Source organism: Macaca fascicularis, chromosome 1, assembly GCF_037993035.2.
Source record: "Macaca fascicularis isolate 582-1 chromosome 1, T2T-MFA8v1.1".
NCBI classification, from domain to species: Eukaryota; Metazoa; Chordata; class Mammalia; order Primates; family Cercopithecidae; genus Macaca; species Macaca fascicularis.
The window spans coordinates 189,698,515-189,719,868 of record NC_088375.1 but is presented as its reverse complement, the minus strand read 5'-3'; the positions used below and the strand labels follow the sequence as shown (position 1 = coordinate 189,719,868).

The window sequence follows — 21,354 nt, the reverse complement described above, 5'->3', positions numbered from 1 at the left end:
AAGACCCTCTGGCACTCAAGGTTGCTTTATATTATTTTCTGAGCATCCCCTTTAATTTTCTCAAGATCTTGGTGTTTCCACCCTTCCTGGTGGTACCTGCTTCCCAGGACAAGGCTCTGAGGTGTCTGTAAGCTCTGGAGAAGGGTCTGGTATGGCAAGAAATTCTTTATCTGTCATTCTGCATCTCCTTGGACCACTAGGAGCCCACTGTGCTGTAGGCTGAACCAGCTCCCCGGCCCAGCCAGGGCAATGCAGAAGGTAGAGATGGGTTTCATTTAATGAAGGAACACAATTTCTGCTTTTAGAAAAATGATCGTTTATGTGATCCATGATTTATTCATAGAAAAGCACTGTGAGTTCACACACTTGCTAAAAAAGGGCAACTGTGATACAGAATGAGAGTGGCTTCTCTCTTTTTTTTAACCAACCCATTGGGCTGAGACGTAGGGGCCCTTGGCTGGACAGTAAGACTTGAGTAGCCACAAACGGCAAATACAACTTCTTCGTCAGTTTGGAGTAAAAAAAGTGATAGTTTGTCAAATAAAAAGTAAAGCAGATGGAGAAGTTCTTAGTTCACATTCTAGCTATACCACCCCTTCCCTATCACACCCCACCCCTAACTCAGGAACTAAGATATGAAACAGTAAACACCAAGACACTGGTATCCAACTGACTCTTCTGAATGCCTTTGCTACCTCCTGTAACAATTCCAGGCCGAGCATAGAGGTCAGGAAGGTAGCAGGAACATGATACACTGTGGAGGTCAGCCAGGGCTAAGACAGGGCTGCCCACTAGGGCTAGAAATTAGGAAGGGAGAGGCTAAGAGCAGACCAGCCCTAGCCTCCAAGTCAGCGAGCAATGAGACTGTGACAAAAGCAGGCAGAGGAAGCTTGAGGTAGAAAGGCAGGGGAAGAAAGCAAGTATGGGGTGAGAAGAGAACTGTGGAGCTAAAGCAGCCAATCTGATGGCAGAGGGAGATTGGTGCTTAGAAGCTTGTTTGGTGAGAGAATGAATAGAGGCGGCACAGAGATGGGGAACAAACGTTTAGCTGGTGAGAGAGATTTAAGAGGAACAGCAAAGAGAAATTTGGCAAAAAGGAAGGACACATTCATGCAGATCCTCAAACATGAATACACAGACATCCCTACATGTAGAAATATGCTCAGTTACACATATAAAGACACGGGCGCATGGATAACAAGCATACACACAGATACAAACATGTTTATACACATGCACTCATGTGTGCCCAGATACACATACACACTAAATATGCACAAACAGTGCATTTGCACATAGATGTGCATCCTCACATGTATGCAAAATGTGTATATCCTCAGGTAGAAACCCAGTCCAGTGTGCACATATTCACACAGGTACACAGCCATAGAACTGACACATACACATAAATATATATGTGCACATACAGACAGGCATGCACAGATGTATCTATGCACATAGACACATGTACTTAGCCATACAGATACACACACACGATTATAGATGAAACCACACACTCTCTAACACAAAGGTGACCAGAGTAGATGAATATTATGAACTCAGCAGCTTCCCAGACCTTCATCTTCTCCCTGCACTTGTTTCTCAGGTGTTCAGCAGGCTCCTGAAGAAGCTGTGTGAGGCAGGAGCTTCAATGTCCTCATAGTTTTGTGAGGCAAAAGTCTAAGTCCAGTCCTGGCCTCTGTCCCTCACTCACCACCGGGCTATAAATGCCCTGTCTGTAGGTGGGGGATTCTGCATAGACTAGACTTGGGATTGATTCTAACTGGCCATTTTTCTCCTTGGCACCCCCACTCTTCCACTGCTACCAGCATACACTCTGCAAGGGAAACCTGAGAAATGGTTGTGAGTCTCCTCAGAAAATAAGCATATCCTCCTACCCACAGCTACTTCAAGTGCCCATCAAATCAAAACCACAATGATAAATAGTTGTAAGTTTACAATAATTAGCAACACATATACTATAGTATTTACAGTCCCATAGATGTGTTTGTTTCTCTGGTTAAGCAATCCCTGAGACGGAACAGTGTTCTGTGTTTGCCAAGGGAGACAGGGCCAATGCTCAGGACACGCTGGATACAGGGACATGAGGTGGCATGTTGTGGGGTTTCTGGTCGATCTGCAGGGCCCAGCTCCTCCATGAACAGTAGGCTGTAGTGAGAAGCTTGCCAAGGTAGGCATATCAACTAGAGTTAGACTTTCCCCATCCTTAGCCCTGTGGTCCTTTGGCCTCAGCCACAGGTGCTCAGAGTCCTCTCAGGGTGGACAAATGTTTCAGTGTCCTTGGCCTGACGTGATACTACCTGGGAACCCAGGCTGCCCTGGCGGTGAGCTATCTGCTCTCTCAGCCAAAGCGCTCTCGCACCAGCAGCATCAGTTTTTTCTTGCCTTTGTAGATCTGTTTGAGGTTGTCGATGAACTGGGCAAATTGCAGGTGGCCATCCTGGGGCAGCAGGAAGGTCTCCCGAGCCTTGCTTAGAAACTCAATGAACTCTCCATAGTGGCGAGGGCTGATGTGTGTTAGGCGTGAGTGTGTAGTGTTGATATAGGCATTGATGGTGGCATCTAACAACTGGCGCAATGGAGCTTTGTCAGTGGACATGAGCTTTCCAGAGCTGCGGCGGCCTGGGATGCCCGCCAGGCCAGGTGCAGTCACTGTGCAGCGTCGTAAGATGTCTGAAAGCACTGTGGCACAGTGCACACTCTTCACCACCAGGGGGATGAGAGCTGCCAGCTCATTCTTGCCCAGAGAGTGGCTGAGAGCACAAGCCCAGAGCACATCATTGATGGCGGGATGAGTATCCTGGTTGTAGGCCAGGTTAAGATGGCTCATGGCCAGTGAGGCCAGCTTGAAGGCACGGAGCGGGTAGCCACGGAGCTCCATGTAGCGGGCGATGGTGAACAGCTGCGAATGGGTCATGCCACCAGCAGCAGCATCAATGGCAATCTGATAGGCTGCCTCAAAGGCGATGTGGTCTTTCTCACAGAGGGTAAGGGCTGACAGGGCACAGCTCTGTGGATCCTTCATAGCACACTGTAGGGCCAGCGTGCGAGCACAGCTAGCCAGTTCCTCCCGCTGTGGATAGTCAAGACTGAGGCGCAGGATAGTGGTGTGGGATACGGCTGTGGCAGCTACAATACTAGTAGCCTCAGTAGGGGTGAAGAGTGTGTACCAGCTCTGCAAGATGCTCACCAGGGCCCGCACACCTGTCAGGGAGAGCCTGAGCTCAGCCGTGGCCATCTGGGTCCTGATTCAGGTCTACCGAGATTACCATTTGGGGTTTGAACTTGGCCTGCAGCGATGAGTTCTCCCTCCTCAGCAACCCTGAGATGATATGAGGCAAACCAGGGCAAGGGGAGCATCCCAGATGGCCAGACCCTGTTTGGGGTCTCTTTCTATCCCTTCTTTCCCCAGGTTAGAGGGTTGAAGGTTTCTGCAGGTGCTCTTGACCCCTCACAAGGATGGGACAGTACAGCCTGGGGTTTGCTTGCCCTGAGGCATGGGTTGCAGATCTGCCAGGGGTTCTAGCTGAAGTGGGGCCTCTCAGGGTAGAGTCTTGTGCTGGGGCTTTGGGCTTTAGAAAGGGTCCTGAGCCTCCAAGTTGTCTGGGGTTTTTCACAAGCATGGACAGGGATGGGGACCAAACCACTGGGCCCACTACCTCCGAAGGGAGCACTTGAGTAACAACTGAAAATTCATTCTCTTAGACATGTCTCTGATGAGAGAATCAAGTGCTGCTGACATCAGGATATGGTTCAAGCAATGAGGACAGGGCTTGGGCTGGCTGAACAGAGGCTACCTTCTCCTACCAGCAGCCCCATCCTTTCTTAGGCCATCAGGAATAGGAATATGAGAGCTCTAAGGATTCACTGTCCTGTCCCAAGAGTAGGGCCTAGAAACCCCTTTCCGCTGGGAGTAGAGGGAGGTGGGAGACTCACCCACTTCTGTAGCACAGGTCACCAACCATCGTACCATCTCCCTGCGTCTCCAGTTAAGGGTTGATAAGGTCATCCGCATCACCTGGGCACAAAAGAGGCCTTTCCAGTGGGCTATGCCTAACTGTTGTGACCTCTCCCTCCCCTTGCCATTCATTTATGCAACAAATATTTTCTGGTGCTTTAAACAGTGGTCTTTCCCCTGATAAATATAAAATACAGTTTAATTTCTTTCCTAGCTCTCTCACCAATCAGATAGGAGGCTTCTCTGATGATGTGCAGCAAAGTCCTTATTATCATACCTTACTTGACTTGCAGAAATGGGGAGGTAGACAGAAGACAGGGACCCCATGGAGCCTAAAGCTGTATCTTGCTTCTGGCCTTAACTTAAAAGTGGAGCCCAATTTATGAAATCCTTGCCTTTTCCCTTGTCTAGAACTTGTGTTCTGGGCACAAAGAAAGAGCCAGACTTGGCCTATGCCCAGTCTCCCAGAGATCTTACCTTCTCCCAAGTGTCACTAGGGCAGAAGTCTAAACTGAGGATGGCCCACTCTTCTTCCATACCTGTAACCCAAGTTCCAGGGCAACGTTGAGCAGGGTGCTGTCAGTACTACTGTCAGTGGGAGTAGCAATCTTGAATGCATCTTGGGCCAGTTTGAAGATGAGGGAGGAAGAATGAATGTGCTTCTGTATTGCTTCCAGAATTGTTCGGAGTCTCAAAGTGTCTCCTATAGATGCCAAGAGCAGGAGCAGGGTCTATTTTAATGTTTTACTGAACAGTCAGCTGATCGCAACAGGTAGTTCAACAGGTGGTTGAAATGGCTGCTATTAATTCATTGAATGCTTCTGAATGCTACCGCCCCTTCTGGGTTATCAAGCTGTCTCCACTAAACACATTGAGGCTCCTCCCTTCCCCAGACCCCATGTGAGTCCTATTCTCTCCACCTTTTCATCTGTCTCTACTGAATACCCTCTGCCCTCAGGATCTTTAAGTACCAGAAATAATTTTCTTGAACACTTGAATTTCCAGAGCTATACAGTAGACAGAAAGCCACATTACTGCCAAAAAAGAATGCCAGTCCCACTGTCGACTTCTCACTACAGCTCCCTGGAGCAAAAAGGAGCAGGGCCACCACTTCTTATTCAATAGGCAGGGATTCTATACAAAGCACAAAGAGTTAAGGAATATAACATCATATGAAGTGAAGGTTGCTGGATGAAGGCAGTAGTGTATGAAAGACTGCTACATCTTATAAAGGACAAACATGTTAAGTAAAGATAGAACAAAAAGTAGGCCTTATGTTTTGCTTTGTAACTGCTGATAAAGTCAAAGAGGAGGAATGGCGGTATGACTATAGGCTTTGGAATAAAACACACTGGGGACTGAACCTGGTTCAGCCATTTAAGAGTTTAATGACTTCAGGTTGGGCGCAGTGGCTCTTGCCGGTAATCCCAGCACTTTGTGAGGCTGAGGTGGGTGAATCACTTGAGGTCAGGAGTTCGAGACCAGCCTGGCCAAATGGTGAAACCCTGTCTCTACTAAAAAAAATACAAAAATTAGTCAGGCATGGTGGCATGCGCCTGTAGTCCCAGCTACTCAGGAGGCTGAGGCAGGAGAATGACTTGAACCTGGGAGGTGGAGGTTGCAGTGAGCCAAGATTGGGCCACTGCACTCTAGCCTGGGTGACACAGTGAGACTCTGTCTCAAAAAAAAAAAAAAAAGGAAAGAGTTCAATAACTTCATCTATAAAATGGAAACAATAACCTTTAGGATTGTTGTGAGAATTATAAATAATTTATAATATTCTATGATTCTATTTTTATAAAAAAGATACATAGTGTGTGTAAACATATATGAATAGAAAATCTCCAGGAATATTTATGCAAATGTCTTTTTTTTTTTTTGAGACTGAGTCTTGCTCTGTCGCCCAGGCTGGAGTGCAGTGGCTGGATCTCAGCTCACTGCAAGCTCCGCCTCTCGGGTTCACGCCATTCTCCTGCCTCAGCCTCCCAAGTAGCTGGGACTACAGGCCCCCGCCACCTCGCCCAGCTAGTTTTTTGTATTTTTTTTTTTTTTTTTTTTTGAGACGGAGTCTGGCTCTGTCGCCCAGGCTGGAGTGCAGTGGCCGGATCTCAGCTCACTGCAAGCGCCGCCTCCCAGGTTTACGCCATTCTCCTGCCTCAGCCTCCCGAGTAGCTGGTACTACAGGCGCCCGCCACCTTGCCCGGCTAGTTTTTTTGTATTTTTTAGTAGAGACGGGGTTTCACCGTGTTAGCCAGGATGGTCTCGATCTCCTGACCTCGTGATCCGCCCGTCTCGGCCTCCCAAAGTGCTGGGATTACAGGCTTGAGCCACCGCGCCTGGCCACAAATGTCTTATTCATAGTTGTTTTTGGGTGCCAGGATTATGCAAGAGATTTCCTTTATTCTTCTATCATCTTTAAAAAGTTTTTTAAGTTAATAGACTACGTCTTTAGAGCAGTTTCAGGTTTACAGGAAATTGATCAGATAGTACAGAGAATTCCCATATATCCCCTATTATTAACATCTTATATTAATGTGGTATATTTGGTAAACCAATATTAATACAGTAATCCCTCCGCACCTGTGGGAGATTGGTTCCATGACTTCCCCTGGATACCAAAATCTGAGGATGCTCAAGTCTCTCATAACCTACCATCATATCCTCCCCTATACTTTAAATCACCTCTAGATTATTTATAATATCTAATACAATGTTTATACATCATTACATGTAGATTCAACATAGTGCTTTGTGCCCAGCAAATTAAAGTTTTGCTTTCTGGAGCTTTGACGAGTTTTTTTTCCTGAATATTTTTGATCCACGGTTGGTTGAATCCACAGATGCAGAACCCACAGATACAAAGGGCTGACTGTACATTATTATTAGTGTGGTACATTTGATGAACCAATATACATATATTATTAACTCAAGTCTACAGTTTACATTAGGGTTCACTCTGTGTTATACAGTTGTATGGGTTTTGACAAATGTGTGTTATTAATCTGCTATTACAGTGTCATATAAAATAGTTTCACTTCTCTACAAATCTCCTGTGTTCTATCTGTTCATCCCTTTCTCCATTCCCTCTAAGTCCCTGGCAACTATTGATCTTTTTTTTTTTTTTTTTTTTTTGAGACGGAGTCTCGCTCTGTCGCCCAGGCTGGAGTGCAGTGGCCGGATCTCAGCTCACTGCAAGCTCCGCCTCCCGAGTTCACGCCATTCTCCTTTCTCAGCCTCCCGAGTAGCTGGGACTACAGGCGCCCGCCACCTTGCCCGGCTAGTTTTTTGTATTTTTTAGTAGAGGCGGGGTTTCACCGTGTTAGCCAGGATGGTCTCGATCTCCTGACCTCGTGATCCGCCCGTCTCGGCCTCCCAAAGTGCTGGGATTACAGGCTTGAGCCACCATGCCCGGCCATGATCTTTTTACTGTTTTCATAGTTTTGCCTTTTCCAGAATATCATATACTTGGAAGCATACAGTAAGTAGCCTTTTCAGACTGGCTTTTTTCTTTCTTTCTTTTTTTTTTTTTAAACTTAAAGGCTAGTGTGATAATACAGATTGGCTTCTTACAACATGCAATACACATTTAAGGTTCCTCCATATCTTTGTTTCCCTCAGAGTTTACACCCAAAACTTCCATGTCTTTTTTTTTTTTTTTTTTTTGAGTGTGTGTGGCTTGAGAAGCCATGTCTTTTTATTTAGAAATAATAATCAATTCTATGGATATACGACAATTTATTTATCCATCTACCTTTTGAAGAACATCTTGGTTACTTCCAGTTTGGAGCAATTATAAATAAAGATGCTCCAAACATTCATGTGTAGGCTAACTGCGACCTCCGCCTCCTGGGTTAAAGATATTCTCCTGGTCTCAGCCTCCTGAGTAGCTTGGATTACAGGTGCGTGACACCACGCCCAGCTAATTTTTATATTTTTAGTAGAGATGGGGTTTCACCATGTTGGCCAGGCTGGTCTTGAACTCCTGACCTCAGATGATCCACCTGCCTCAGCCTCCCAAAGTGCTGGGATTGCAGGCGTGAGCCACTGCGCCTGGCCATCCTCTAGACATTTTATAGTTTTGTGTTTTACCTTTAGGTCTATGATCCATTTTGAGTTAATTTTTGTGAAAGGTCTAAGGTCAGTGTCTATATTAATTTCTTTTTGCATGTGAATGTCCAGATTTTCTAGCACCATTTGTTGAAAAGACAATCTTTTGGTCCTTTCTCAATATCAGTTGACTATATTTGTGTGAGTCTATTTCTGAGCTTTTAATTTTGTTCCATTGATCTATTTGTCAGTTTTTCAACAGTACCACACTGTCTTGATTAATATTACAGTAAGTGTTTCCACTGGGTAGTATCAGGCCTCTGACTTGTTCTTCAATATTATGTTGGCTATTCTAGGTCTTTTGTTTTTCAACATAAAGTTTAGAAAGTGTTTGTTGATATGCACAAAATAAATTGCTGGGATTTTGATTGGGATTGTGTTAAATCTATAAATCAAGTTGGGAAGAACTGACCTTCTAATATACATTCTTTTTATCCATGAACATGGACCATTTCTATTTATTTAAATCATCTTTGATTTTTTTCATCCAAGTTTTACAGTATTCCTCATATCGATCTTATACATATTTTGTTAGATTTATTCCTAAGTACTTCATTTTTGGGGTGCTAATGTAAATAGTACTGTGTTTTAAATTTCAAAGTCCAATTGTTCTTTGCTGGCATATAGGAAAGCAATTGAATTTTGCATATTAACCTTATATACTGCAAACTTGCTATAATTACTTGTTAGTTCCAGTTTTTAAAAAAATTGATTCTTTGGGATTCACACATAGTCAATCATGTCATTTGTGAACAAAGACAGATTTATTTCTTCCTTTCCAATTGGCTTACAATGATTTCACTTAAGAATTTTTGATCCTTATGATGGGTTTATTGGGACATAACCCTGTCATTAGTCAGGGAGCATCTGTGTATCATTTATTTCCTTTTCCTATCTTATTGTATTAGTTAGGAACTTCCAGTATGATGCTGAATAGAGGTGGCAAGAGGGAACATCCTTGTCTTATTCCTGATCTTAAAGGGAAAGCATCTAGTTTCTCACCATTAAGTGTAATGGTAGTTATAGCTGTAGGTTTTAATTTTTTGTCTTTAAGCTCTTTTGCCCAGACTGGAGTGCAGTACACAATCACGGTTCACTGCAGCCTTGACTTCCCAGGCTCAAGTGATCCTCTTGCCTCAGCCTCCCAAGTAGCTGGAACTACAGGAGTGTGCCCACCACAACTGGCTATTTTTTATTTTTTAGTAGTGATGAGGTCTTGCTATGTTGTCCAGGCTGGTCTTGAACTCCCAGGCTCAAGCAATTCTCTCATCTTGGCCTCCCAAAGTGCTAGGATTACAAGTGTGAGCCACCACACCCAGACGGTAACTGTAGGTTTTTTGGTAGAAGTTCTTTATCAAGTTGAGGCAGTTCTCCTCTATTCCTAGTTTGCTAAGCATTTTTTAAAATTATGAATGGGTGTCAGTTATGCTTTTCCTGCATTTACTGATGAATGACTTTTCTTCTTTGCCTGTGGAAAGAATAAATTCCATTAATGGAATTAATGGATTCCATTAATTGATTTTCAAGCATTGAGACAACTAACATACCTGAAATAAATCCTACTTATGGTTCATTCTTTTTATACACTATTGGGTTTGATTTGCTAAAATTTGTTCAGGATTTTTGCATTTATGCTCATGAGTCATACTGATCTGTACTTTTCCTTTCTTGTAATGTCTTTATTTAGTTTTGTTTTAGAGTAATGCTGGCCTCATAGAATAAGCAAGTGTTTCCTCTGCTTCTATTTTCTGGAAGAGACTTTAGACAATCAGTACCATTTATTCCTTAAATATTTGGTAGAACTCACCAGTGAAATAATCTGAGCCTGGTGTTTTCTGTTTTGGAAGGTTATTATTAATTCAATTTCTCTAACAAATATGGGCCTATTCAGATTATTTATTTCTCCTTCTGTGAGTTTTTGTAGTGTTTTTCAAGAAATTGGTCCAACTAATTATCTAAGTTATCAAATTGGTGGGCATAGAGTTCAAAAAAATTTTTATTAACCTTTTAATGTCCATGGGATCAGTACTGATGGCCCCTCTTTCATTTATAATATTAGTAATTTATATCTCCTCTCTTTTTTCTTGGTTAGCCTAAAGGTTTATCAATTTTATTGGTCTTTTCAAAGAATCACTCTTGCTTTTATTGATTTTTGCCTGCTGTTTTTCTACTTTCAATTTCACTGATTTCTGCTCTAATTTTTGTTATTTATTTTCTTCCACTAACTTTAGATTTACATTGCTCTTCTTTCGCTATTTGCCCAATGTGGAAGCTTAACTTATAAACTTTGTTATTCTTTCTCTATTTTACTAATGTGCAAGCTTAGATTATTTATTTTATAATTATTTTTATTAAAATTATTATTATTTTTTTTTTGAGGCAGAGTCTCGCTCTGTTGCCCAGGCTGGAGTGCAGCGGCATGATCTCAGCTCACTGCAACCTCTGCCTCCTGGTTCAAGTGATTCTTCTGCCTCAGCCTCCTGAGTAGCTGGGATTACAGGCACCTGCCACCATGCCTGGCTAATTTTTGTATTTTTGTAGAGACAGGGTTTGTCCATGTTCGTCAGTCTGGTCTCAAACTCCTAACCTCACGTGATTGCCTCGGCCTCTCAAAGTGCTGGGATTACAGGCATGAACCACTTCACCTGGCCTATTTTTTGAGAAAAGGTCTTACTCTTGCCTAGGCTGCAGTGTAGTCATGTGATCATGGTTCACTTCAGCCTTGACCTCCCAGGCTCAAGTGATCCTCCCAAACCACTGGGATTATGGGTGTGAATCACCATGTCTCGCTCTTTCTTTTCTTTCTTTCTCTTTTTTTTTTTTTTTTGGTGGAGTTTCACTCTGTCGCCCAGGCTGGAATGCAGTGGCATGATCTTGGCTCACTGCAACCTCTGCCTCCAGGTTCAAGTGATTCTCCTGCCTCAGCCTCCCAAGTAGCTGGGACTACAGGCATGCGCTACCACATCTAGCTAATTTTTGTATTTTTAGTACATGTGGGGTTTCACCCTGTTGGCCAGGCTGGTCTTGAACTCCTGACCTCAGGTGATCCGCCCACCTCAGCCTTCCAAAGTGCTGGGATTACAGGCATAAGCCACCATGCCTGGCTGCTCTTTTCACTTTCTTGATAATGCTCTTTGATGCACACAATATTTAAATTTTGATGAAATCTAATTTACCTATCTATATATATTTTTTTGTTGCTCATGCTTTTGATGTCATAGCTAAGAATCCATTGGCTTACCCAAGGTCATGAAGACTTATTCCTATGTTTTCATGTAAGAGTTTTAAGGCTTTAGCTCTTACATTTAGGTTACTGGTTCCATCTCTACTTTTAATCTATCTGTGTCTTTAAAGTGGGTTTCTTACAGACAACATATAGTTGAATTTTAAAAAGGTTTCTCCACACCTTTGTCAACATAATTTTTTATCAAAAATTCTCCTTGCTGTCCAGGAGTGGTGGCTCATGCCTGTAATCCCAGCACTTTGGGAGGCCAAGGTGGGTGGATCACCTGAGGTCAGGAGTTCAAGACCAGCCTGGCCATCATGGCAAAACCCTATCTCTACTAAAAATACAAAAATTAGCTGGGCGTGGTGGTGGGCGCTTGTAGTCCCAGCTCCTTGGGAGGCTGAGGCATGAGAATCATTTGAACCCAGGAGGTGGAGGTTGCAGTGAGCCGAGATCACGCCACTGCATTCCAGCCTGGGTGACAGAGCGAGACTCTGTCTCAAAAAATAAAAATAAATAAATAAAAATAATAATTTTTCCTTGGCTAAGTGTGGTGGCTCACACCTGTAATCCCAGCATTTTGGGAGCTCAAGGTGGGAGGATTACTTGAGGCCAGGGGTTCAAGGCCAGCTAGGGTAACATAGCAAGACCTCATCTCTACTAAAAAATAAAATTTAAAACAAATCCTTTAGTTTGAAATAATTTTACGTAAAGAAAAGTTTGAAGAATAGAACAGAAATGTTTTTTTCTTCTCTCTGAACCATTTGAAAGTAAGTGACTTGATGCCCCATCACTCCTATCGTGGTGTGTATTTCCTACAAAGACACTCTTCTACACCCGCAAGACAACCATCAAAAGCAGCAAATTAACAGATACATTCCTACCATCTACCACCAACCACATTCAAGTTCCACCAATTGTCCCCAAAATGTCTTTTATAGCAAAAAGATTTTATACAAGTTCACGTGTTGCACTTAGTTTGTCATGTGTCTTAAGTCTTCAATTCGGAAAAATTTCCCCATCTTTCCTTGACATTCACAACCTTGACACTTTTGCAGGCTAGTTATTTTGTAGCATGTCCTTTATTTGGTATTCCTGATGTTTCCTTATTAGATGTACATTTGCACTTTTGGCTGTAACATCACAGAAGTGATGCTGAGTTCTTATTGTTTCCTATCAGGTAATCTATGTTTTTTTTTTTTTTTTTTTTTTTTTGAGACGGAGTCTTGCTCTGTCACCCAGGCTGGAGTGCAGTGGCGCGAGTCTCCGCTCACTGCAAGCTCCACCTCCTGGGTTTACGCCATTCTCCTGCCTCAGCCTCCCGAGTAGCTGGGACTACAGGCGCCTGCCACCTCACCCGGCTAGTTTTTTTGGTATTTTTAGTAGAGACGGGGTTTCACCGGGTTAGCCAGGATGGTCTCGATCTCCTGACCTCGTGATCCACCCGCCTTGGCCTCCCAAAGTGCTGGGATTACAGGCTTGAGACACCGCGCCCAGCTAATCTATGTTTTTGACTTCATCCATTTCTGATGATATTAACTGTGACTAGTTGATTAAAGTGGTGTTGGCCAGGTTTCCCAATTTGTAAAGTTACACATTTTTCCTCTATAATTGATAAGTACTTTGTGAAGAGATACTTTGAGACTATATGAATATCTTGTTCTTCAAATGTTCATGCACTAGCTTTGAATCCATTGATATTTCCTGACTGCAGCTATTTTAGGTATCTCATATAAGTCAAATCATACAATATTTATCCTTTTGTGTCTAGTTTATTTCACTTAGCATGTTCTCAAGGTTCACTCATGTTGTAGCATGTATCAGACTTTCATTCCTTTTATGGCTCAATAATATTCCATTGTCTATATATACCACATTTTGTTTATCCATTCACCTGTTGATGAACATTTGGCTATAATGAATAATGTTACTATAAACACTGTTGTACAACTATCTGTTTGAGTTCCTGCTTGCAATTCTTTTGGACATATAGCTGGTTCATTTTTTTTTGACCTACCTACCTGTTTATAGTTATGTTTTTAGAGACAGGGTCTCACTTTCTCATCCAGGCAGTGGCACGATAGCTCACTGTAACCTCAAACTCCTGGGCTCAAGCAATTGTCTTGCTTTAGCCTCCTGAGTAGCTGGGACTACAGGTGGGTGCCACCATGCCCAGCTAGTTTTTAAATTTCTTGCAGAGAGAAGGTCTCACTATGTTACCCAGGCTGGTCTCTAACTCCTGTCCTCTAACTGATTTTCCCACCTCAGCCTCCCTAAGTGTTAGGATTACAGGTGTGAGTCACTTTGGCCTTTAATGATTGATTGATTGAGATGGAGTCTCGCTCTGTTGCCCAGGCTGGAGTGCAGTGGCATGATCTCGGGGCTCACTGCAACCTCTGCCTCCCAGTTCAAGCGATTCTTGTGCCTCAGCCTCCTGAGTAGCTGGGGTTACAGGCATGTGCCACCATGCCCGGCTAATTTTTTTTTTTTTTTGAGACTTGTTCTGTCACTCAGGCTGGAGCGCAGTGGCGCAATCTCGGCACACTGCAAGCTCCGCCTCCCAGGTTCACGCCATTCTCCTGCCTCAGCCTTCCGAGTAGCTGGGACTACAGGCATGCGCCACCACGCCTGGCTAATTTTTTTGTATTTTTAGTAGAGATGGGGTTTCACCATGTTAGCCAGGATGATCTCGATCTCCTGACCTCGTGATCCACCCGCCTCGGCCTCCCAAAGTGCTGGGATTACAGGCGTGAGCCACCGCAGCCGGCCCATGCCCGGCTAATTTTTGTATTTTTAGTAGAAACAGGGTTTTGCCGTGTTGGCCAGGCTGGTCTTGAACTCCTAACTTCAGGTTATCCACCTGCCTCGGCCTCCCAAAGTGCTGGGATTACAGGTGTGAGCCTGGCCCTGGCTTTTATTTATTCTTAAGCGAAGTTTGACAGTTTTGTTTTCGAAGGAGTTAGTCCATTTCATCTGTGTTGTTGAATTTACTGGCATAAAGCTGTTTGTAATATTCTCCTATTACCATTTTGATATCTTTAGAATCTGTAGTGATATCACCTTTCTCATTCCTGATATTGGTCATTTCTGCCTTTTATCTCCTTTTTTCTTGATCAGTCTAGATAGGGATTTCAATTTGATTTATGTTTTCATTCATTCCTTTTTTTTTTTTTTTGAGATAGAGCCTTACTCTGTCCTCCAGGATGGAGTGTAGTGGCGTGATTTCGGCTCATTGCAATGTCTGCCTCCCTGGTTCAAGCAATTCTCCCTGCCTCGGCCTCCTGAGTAGCTGGGATTACAGGCGCCCACCACCATGCCCGGCTAATTTTTGTATTTTTTAGGACAGACAGGGTTTCGCCATTGCGCCAGCCTTGTCTCGAACTCCTGATCTCAAGCAATCCACCTGCCTCGGCTCCCAAAGTGTTGGGATTACAGGCGTGAGCCACCGTGCCCAGCCTTAATTGATCTTTTCAAAGAATCAGCTTTTGGTTTCATTGATTATTCTCTATTTCATTGGTTTTTGCTCTGGTTTTTTTTTTTCTTGAGACAGAGTCTTACTCTGTTGCCCAGGATGGAGTGCATTGGTGTGATCTTGGCTCACTGCAGCCTCCAACTCCTGTGTTCAGATGATTATAGTACCTCAGCCTCCCGAGTAGCTGGGATTATAGGCGTGTGCCACCATGCCCACTTAATTTTTTTTTTTTGGTAGAGATGGAGTTTTGCCATGTTAGCCAGGCTGGTCTTGAACTCTTGGCTTCAAGTCATCTGCCTTCCTTGCCTCTCAAAGGGGTGGGATTACAGGCATGAGCCACTGCACCTGTCTGCTCTGATCTTTATTATTTCCTTTCCTATGCTTACTTTGGGTTTTATTTTTCTGACTTCTTAAAGTAAAATCTGGGCTGGGTGCAGCAGCTCACGCCTGTAATCCCAGCACTTTGGGAGGCTGAGGCAGGCGGATCATGAGGTCAAGAGATCGAGACCATCCTGGCGAACACTGTGAAACCCTGTCTCTACTAAAAATACAAAAAAATTAGCCGGGCATGGTGGCGGGCACCTGTAGTCCCAGCTACTCGGGAGGCTGAGGCAGGAGAATAGCATGAATCTGGGGTGGTGGAGCTTGCAGTGAGCAGAGATTGCACCACTGCACTCCAGCCTGGGAAACAGAGCGAGACTCCGTCTCAAAAAAAAAAAAAAAAAAAAAAAGTGAAATCTGAGATCACTGATTTGAAGCAGTTTTCATTTATTGCTAAAAATGTGTAAGAAAACCTTAGCTACATTCCACTAATTTTGACTTGTGCTTTCATTTTCATATAGTCAAAAGATTTTCTAATTTTCTTGTGATTTTTTTTCTTTGCTCCATGAGTAATATACATGTACGTGGTTTAATTTCCACAAACTTAAGATATTTTCTAAATATCTTTTTATCATCGATTTTTAATTGTACTGTGGTTGTCTGAAAAAGATTTTCAGTTCCTCTCTCTCTCTGTCTCTTTTTTTAAGAGTCAGGGTCTTGCTCTGTCACCCAGGTTGGAGTGCAGTGTCATGATGGTAGCTTACTGCAGTTTCTAACTCCTGCGCTCATGCAGTTCTTCTACCTTAGCCTCCTCAGTAGCTGGGACTACGGGTGCTTGCCAGTACATCTGGCTAATTTTTAAAATTTTTTGTAAAGACAGGATCTTGCTATGTTGCCCAGGCTAGTCTCAAACTCCTGGTTTCAAGTGATCCTTCTGCCTTGGCCTCCTGAAGTGCTGGGATTACAGGTGTGAGCCACTGCACCTGGCTTCATCTTTGTTTCTGAAATATATTTTCATTGGTATAAAATTCTAGTTTGATAGTTTTTGGTTTTGTTTTGAGATGGAGTCTCACTTTGTCACCCAGGCAGGAGTGCAGTGGTGAGATCTCGGCTCACCGCAACCTCTGCCTCCCAGGTTCAAGCGATTCTCGTGCCTCAGCCTCCTGAGTAGCTGGGACTACAGGTGTGCACTACGATGCCCAGCTAATTTTTGTATTTTTAGTAGAGATGGGGTTCTCAAACTCCTGACCTCAAGTGATCTGCCCGCCTTGGCCTCCCAAAGTGCTGGGATTATAGGCGTGAGCCACCATGCTTGGCCTGATGATTTTTTTAAAAAAAGCACTTTCAGGGATTTTTTTTCCCACTGTTTTCTGGCTTACATTGTTTCTAATGATAAATCTGTTCTCATACTTGTTTTTTTGTCCTTTGTCTGTAATGTATCTTTTTTACTCTGATTGCTAAGTAGATTTTCTCTTCTATTATTGGTTTTAAGCATTTTGGTTATGATGTGCCTTGGTATAGTTTTCTTCATGTTTATTATGCTTATCATTCATTTATTTCCTTAGATCTGTAGTCCTCCTCCTTATCCTGCTTGGAATCTGAAACTCCATGCAGGCTACCACCACTCCCCACTTGGCACTCCTCACATGAATGCACATTATCAAATTTGTTGATTTTTGCCAATAAGATCCGTAAAAAATGTTATCTCAGGCTAATTTTAATTTGTATTTCTAATGTGATACCAGACATTTTAGTTGTCTAAAAACCACTTGTATCTCCTTTCCTGTGAACTGTCTGATCATATCCTTTGTTCTATTTTTGTATTTGTTTGCTGATCATTTTTATATTAATTTGTATGTAACTTTTACCTTTTCTGTAATGAGCGGTGTTTTTGGGGGGACAATAATAAGATACCATATAAACTTATTTTTAATTTTAAAAAATCTTCAAAATCCATGTAGCTTCCTGGTCCAAAATATTCAGGAGCTCATGGTGGCTAGCATTTTATCATAGCTCCTTCTTATGTAGCGGCTTACTTTCACTTCTGTTTGTGGTGAAACCTGCATAGCTAACAGGATGTATGTGAGCTTAAAGGCCTGAGAATCACTTTGGACTGCCTATCTTTTACTAGGGCACTGAAAAAAACCCACAAACTCTTCTATCTGTAAGAAGTTCAGCTCTATCTTAGTCATCACTTCATTAGATCTTCCAGTGGCCCTGGGAGGCTGACAGGTCATTGACAATGATTCCCATTTTATAGATTTGAAACTGAGGCTTAGAAAGGTGAAGTGATTTTATCAAACAGAAGGTTAGATTTAAAAGTAACTTAAAGATCAATTAATTTTAAATATTCGGGATCCTACAATTAGTTACTAGGGTAAAGTTTTGGCTTGGATCCAGGTGCTCTTTCTAATGGCAGCAAAGTGAGGATCACTATCACTCTAAATGATCAAGGAGCTTCTCTTCCTCAGGAGACTGCAGGCCAAGCCTTTGACAGGCCATGCTGGGCAGGCAGATGGGTGATGCTGGAGCTTAAGGTCTATCTATGCTCACCTTTGGCAGCAGTCAGCATGGTGGAGGCCAGTTCACACTGCTGTGATTCCAAGTGTCCAAGCGTGAACCAGCGAGGATAACGGCTGGGCACCACAGACACCGTATGGTGAGGGTGGGCTGTGTCGCCTGCAGAAGCTGAGTTTTCTAAAACAGGTAACCTGGAAGACCCAGGAAGAATCATCAGCCACCATCCAGACCCTGGGCTTCTGAACCACCTTAGAGAAGCTTGCTCTTTGCTGGGGAGGAACTGGGGAGAGGAAAGGATTAACTAAGAGCTTTGAAGGTTTTTACACCTGTGGTACTATACACTATATGAGGTGAGTGCCTTGGTACTTAAGAGAACTCAACGCTGAATAGTTTCCACTACAAATGGATGCGAAAGGCAGTTTAAGAGCTACCGGGTTGAGTAGTATGATATACTGTAAGAAGAGAGAAAAGTTAATACATTTTAAAAAAGAATCATAGGGTTGTTTATTTTATTTATTTTTGAGACAATGTCTCTATCACATAGGCTGGAGTGTAGTGGCGCAATCACAGCTCACTGCAGCCCTGACCTCCTGGGCTCAAGCAATCCTCCCACCTCAGCCTCTTGAGTAGCTGGGACTTCAGGTATGCACCACCATGCCTGGCTAATTTTTGTATTTTTTGTTTTTGGAGAGACGGAGTTTCACCATGCTGCCCAGGCTGGTCTCAAACTCCTAGGCTCAAGCAATCTACCTGCCTCAGCCTCCCAAAGTGCTAGGACTATAGGCTTGAGCCACTGTACCCAGCCTGGTTATTTCTAAAAGTATAAGAAATACGTGCCAAGGAATTTCCTGTTTTAGCTAATGTATTGTCCCAGCCTTACAGTCTGACTAAAATTGTTCTGTATAGTCTGCTACATCACAGAGTTAAGTTTAACTGCCTAAACCAAGGATCTTATTCTAGCTTGGAAACAAAATGCCCATAGCTCATTGTTCTCAAGTCTTGGGGTAAATATATTTACCTCTACTTCCCCCAGCTGCTTCTGGGGACCTGTGCTGGGGAACCTTGATTCAGCTGAACTATAGAAGGGCTCAGACCCCTTCTCAGCTTGCCAGACTAACCACTGAACAGGAAGACTCAGGTCTTAAGTGCTCCTTATTTATTAACATCTCAGGGGCTTCCTCAGACAATCAACCATGAGTACTGCCAGGGAACCAAGTCACCAACAAGGAATCCAGATATGAATCCTAGATCATATAAAAATATCTGAGCTATTTTAAGGTACACTTGGTAGCAGGTCCAACAGAATGACAAAGAGGGACAGAAAAGAAAGTGAAATAAGCAAAGAAAAAGAACACTGGACACTTCTGCTTTGATGGAGGCAACTGGACTGGGAAAGGGCTACCCACCTCATGGCACGTAAAGCTAATTTATAGGACAAGTCTGGATCATGAGGCAGCAGAGCTGAGAACAAATACTTGGCAAAGGTATGCATGGGAACACTCTCTCGGTGGATGACTTCTCCCAGACCGCTGAAAGGGCCCCCTGGAGGAAGATAAGTCAGCCAGTTATTTATCTGTATGCTTCCATTTGCCAGTCTGGACTTGAGCCCCAATATCTCATGCATGTTTGCTAATCATGGGAACCTTCACTACATTTTAATGTCATAAATATTCCTGTACTTGTACGCTATTGAAGAGGGGAGCTCAGGGTCATGGGTCAAAGACACCATGACAAGAGACTCTTTTCTACTTACCTTCCAGCAGTAAGATGCATTGCTTTTGCAGTGTTTGCACTAGCTCATCGTCCAGCTGCAGCTCTTGGAGTTGGCTCAGGAGCTGTTCCTCATTACGGCATACCTTGTCCTGTGCGTAGAGGCCTTCAGGCATTACCCTCTGTTGACCCAGGCCCATCAGTGCAACTTCCAAGGCCAATGACAGGTAGGACTCACTGCTGTTTGGGGAGCCTGCAGCCATAGGTACATGCTGGTACACAGGGGGTCTGCTTTCATTCATATCTGAGGGCAACAGGGCACCAAATTCTTTAGGTCAGGCTTGGTAGAGTCTTCTTTCTTTCTTTCTTTTTTTTTTTGGAGACAGAATCTTGCTCTGTTGTCCAGGCTGGAGTGCAGTGGTGCGATCTCAGCTCATTGCAGCCTCCGCCTCCCAGGTTCAAGCGATTTTCCTGCCTCAGCCTCCCAAGTAGCTGGGATTACAGGAGCATGCCACAACATCTGTCTAATTTTTGTATTTTTAGTAGAGAGGGGTTTCATCATGTTGGCTAGGATGGACTCAAACTCCTGACCTCAGGTGATCTGCCTACCTCAGTCTCCCAAAGTGCTGGGATTACAGGTGTGAGCCACCGTGTCTGTCCTAGTCTTCTGTCTTTCCCTCCCATCTTTGGGATACAGCTTGGTCAACAGCTATCACAGGGAAGCTGAATCAGAACCCCAGAATAGTAAGGAAAATATACTGAAAAGAAGGTTACACAGAGCCACAAAGATTCCCACTTCTGTCTTTTTTTATTTTTTTGGAGACAGAGTCTTGCTCGGTTGCTAAGGCTGGAGTGTAGTGGTGCAATCATGGCTCACTGATGCAGCCTCAACCTCTTGGGCTCAAGCAACCCTCCCACCTCAGCTTCCTGAGTAGCTGGGACTACAGGCACATGCCACCATGCCCAGATACTTTTTAAATTTTTTTTGTAGAGATAGGGTCTCATTATGATGCCCAGAGATATAGTCTCAAACTCCTGGGCTCAAGTGATTCTCCCACCTTGGCCTCCCAAAATGCTGGGATTATAGGCATAAGCCACCATGCCCAGCCCCACCTCTTTTTTTTGTTTGCTTGTTTTTTGAGATAGAGTCTCGCTCTGTTTCCCAGGCTGGAGAGCAGTGGTACGATATCGGCTTACTGCAACCTCCGCCTCCACGGTTCAAGCAATTCGTCTGCCTCAGCCTCCCAAGTAGCTGGGATTACAGGCGCACACCACCACACCCAGTTAATTTTTATATTTTTAGCAGAGACGGGGTTTCACCATGTTGGCCAGGGTGGTCTCGAACTCCTGACCTCAGGTGATCTGCCTGTCTTGGCCTCCCAAAGTGCTGGGATTACAGGCCACAGCTACCGCGCCCGGCCCACCTCCTTCTCAATATATGAACTGGCTAAGCCAGTTAGGGAAGTATAAAATCTTATCTTTTGCTAGCACATTATGTAATGTTGTAATTGTCTGTTTTTGTTTCTGTCTCTTTCATAGAATGTGAACACCTTAAAGGGATTAGACCATCTTGTTGTTCTAGGTATTGCTATGTGTTAGTGGTGAATGAATAAACCCAAGTGCAAACTCAGGTTTCCAAGATGTAAATGTCACTGTACAGATGAAACAGACCAAAGATGATGATTCACTTTGCAAGGGGTCAGAGGGAAGACAAGGAGCAGTCCTCACCTGACTTGGGGCCATCCCTTGTATCTCTACCCAGAGAAATCTGAATCCATACAGTTAAACTCTTACTTTTGTAACATGTGCAACCTTTATGTTACTATTATCTCATATGCTCCACCACTGGATGCATAATTTCAGGAAGTAAGCACAGTTTAAAAGTCAAAGTCTTGGTTTCTTTTCTTTTCTCCCTCATCTATCCAATAAGTATTTATGAAAGATTGTTAAATGTCAGGTCCTCCACTAAGTGCTAGGAACACAAAGATAAAGAAGTCATAATTTCTGTTTTTAAGTAGC

The 21,354-nt window shown here is 43.5% G+C and overlaps 1 protein-coding gene across 6 annotated transcripts in view; it reads right to left on the bottom strand.

Annotated features, from left to right (window-relative positions):
- Nucleotides 1-292: 292 nt before the first annotated feature.
- ZSWIM5 (zinc finger SWIM-type containing 5) overlaps nucleotides 293-21,354 on the bottom strand; it is a 193,239-nt gene continuing 172,177 nt past the window's right edge. For 3 of the 6 annotated variants that reach the window (XM_045372158.2, XM_045372163.2, XM_045372170.2), the window contains 6 exons: nucleotides 19,379-19,639; nucleotides 19,032-19,167; nucleotides 17,659-17,816; nucleotides 4,519-4,682; nucleotides 3,958-4,039; nucleotides 293-3,225 (listed from right to left, as the gene is read on the bottom strand). In XM_045372158.2, the coding sequence (XP_045228093.1) occupies nucleotides 2,363-3,225; nucleotides 3,958-4,039; nucleotides 4,519-4,682; nucleotides 17,659-17,816; nucleotides 19,032-19,167; nucleotides 19,379-19,639 (1,664 nt within the window). In that variant the 3' untranslated portion in view covers nucleotides 293-2,362. Of the gene's footprint in view, nucleotides 3,226-3,957; nucleotides 4,040-4,518; nucleotides 4,683-17,658; nucleotides 17,906-19,031; nucleotides 19,168-19,378; nucleotides 19,640-21,354 lie in introns of all 6 variants that reach the window. The other 3 variants (XR_012420925.1, XM_065523482.1, XM_065523483.1) reach the window with 3 other exon arrangements.